The following is a 1,253-nucleotide window of genomic DNA, read 5'->3' as shown; positions in this document are numbered from 1 at the left end:
GTACATATACTGATATGAAGGCAAAAAGCTCACCTGTGGTCTGGTGTCTTCCTCCGTGCTGGAGACTCATCGGTTGAATCGTCCATGAGACTCAGCTGTAGTTCACTGGCTGATGAGAGGCTGTCCTCATCACTCACCTCACTTACAGCATCAGAACTCATGCCTTTTTAATATAAAAATAATAAAATTATCAGTATATAAAGTAGCCTGTAAAGATAACATAGGAAGGAATTGAACTTAATCAGACCTGCTCAAAATATAACTCTCTATCATATTACTATAGATCTTTAAAAGTACCTATCATTGAAACAGTTAATCATATTGCCAAGAACATATCTAATGCTTCCATCACTAAAAGAGTAAAGTCCCATTACGAATTCCAGGATAAAAATCAAGATAAACAGTCAACACATTACCAGAGTCATGACCTTGTCCCTCAGGTCGAACGGGGAGGTCGTGTAGGAGGTTGAGGGAAGCGTTGAGCTCTCTCAACTTGGGGGCTGTCCAGATCTTGTAAGGTAATGAGGATAACTTGTTGTTGGATACGTCAAGAAGCTGGAGTGTAGGGAGTGTAAAGATTCCATCTGGTAAGGAGTCTAATCTGTTGTCCTGGAACAAAAAGGCATAAGCAAATGAAAGAATCAATAATGGTAAACAGAATGAAAGAGCATACAAACATTAACATTAACATTCTTGTGTTTATTCTAGTCTTTTAAAACATGTTATTTCATCAAAGTTACTGATACTATTATTCACTGCATTCTTAAAAACCTAATTTTCCTCACATTTCCTCCTCTATATACTTTTCTTAAACCACATATACGGTGCCTTTTACACTGATTAAAGGGTCTACTTATCCTTCTTACCTGTAAATGAACCTCCTCTAATACAGACAAAGGACCAATTACAAGCTCTTTTTTGGAACCTTTCCGCGGGAGAGTCACAGTGCCGTCGATAAAATGTCCTATGTTTGGGGGGAGTTTCTCAATCTTGTTCTGGGCTGCATTCAAAGTCTGGAAGGATGATAATACAATGTGTGTGCCATGTATAGTAATTTGTATTTTTATAACATCTGCTGACTGATAATACACATGATATTCACCTGTGTTAAATAATATACTTACACACACAAGAAAGGTGATATACATAAATTTTTCACAGTAAATATCTGACATATACTCAAACCTCGCAGAGTATCAACTCAATAATTATTCAAAATCCAATACAGAAGTGAATATACCAATAACCAGAAA

The 1,253-nt window shown here is 36.6% G+C and overlaps 1 protein-coding gene across 10 annotated transcripts in view; it reads right to left on the bottom strand.

Moving 5' to 3' along the window:
- LOC119588069 (leucine-rich repeat serine/threonine-protein kinase 1-like) overlaps nucleotides 1-1,253 on the bottom strand; it is a 34,372-nt gene that overhangs the window by 20,065 nt on the left and 13,054 nt on the right. For all 10 annotated transcript variants that reach the window (XM_037936766.1, XM_037936764.1, XM_037936767.1 and 7 more), the window contains exons 11-13: nucleotides 867-1,013; nucleotides 417-609; nucleotides 34-163 (exon numbers count right to left, since the gene is read on the bottom strand). In XM_037936766.1, the coding sequence (XP_037792694.1) occupies nucleotides 34-163; nucleotides 417-609; nucleotides 867-1,013 (470 nt within the window). The remainder of the gene's footprint in view (nucleotides 1-33; nucleotides 164-416; nucleotides 610-866; nucleotides 1,014-1,253) is intronic.

This window comes from Penaeus monodon, chromosome 23 (genome assembly GCF_015228065.2).
Source record: "Penaeus monodon isolate SGIC_2016 chromosome 23, NSTDA_Pmon_1, whole genome shotgun sequence".
NCBI classification, from domain to species: Eukaryota; Metazoa; Arthropoda; class Malacostraca; order Decapoda; family Penaeidae; genus Penaeus; species Penaeus monodon.
Note: the sequence above shows the minus strand (reverse complement) of the source record. Positions and strands in the feature narration are given on the sequence as shown.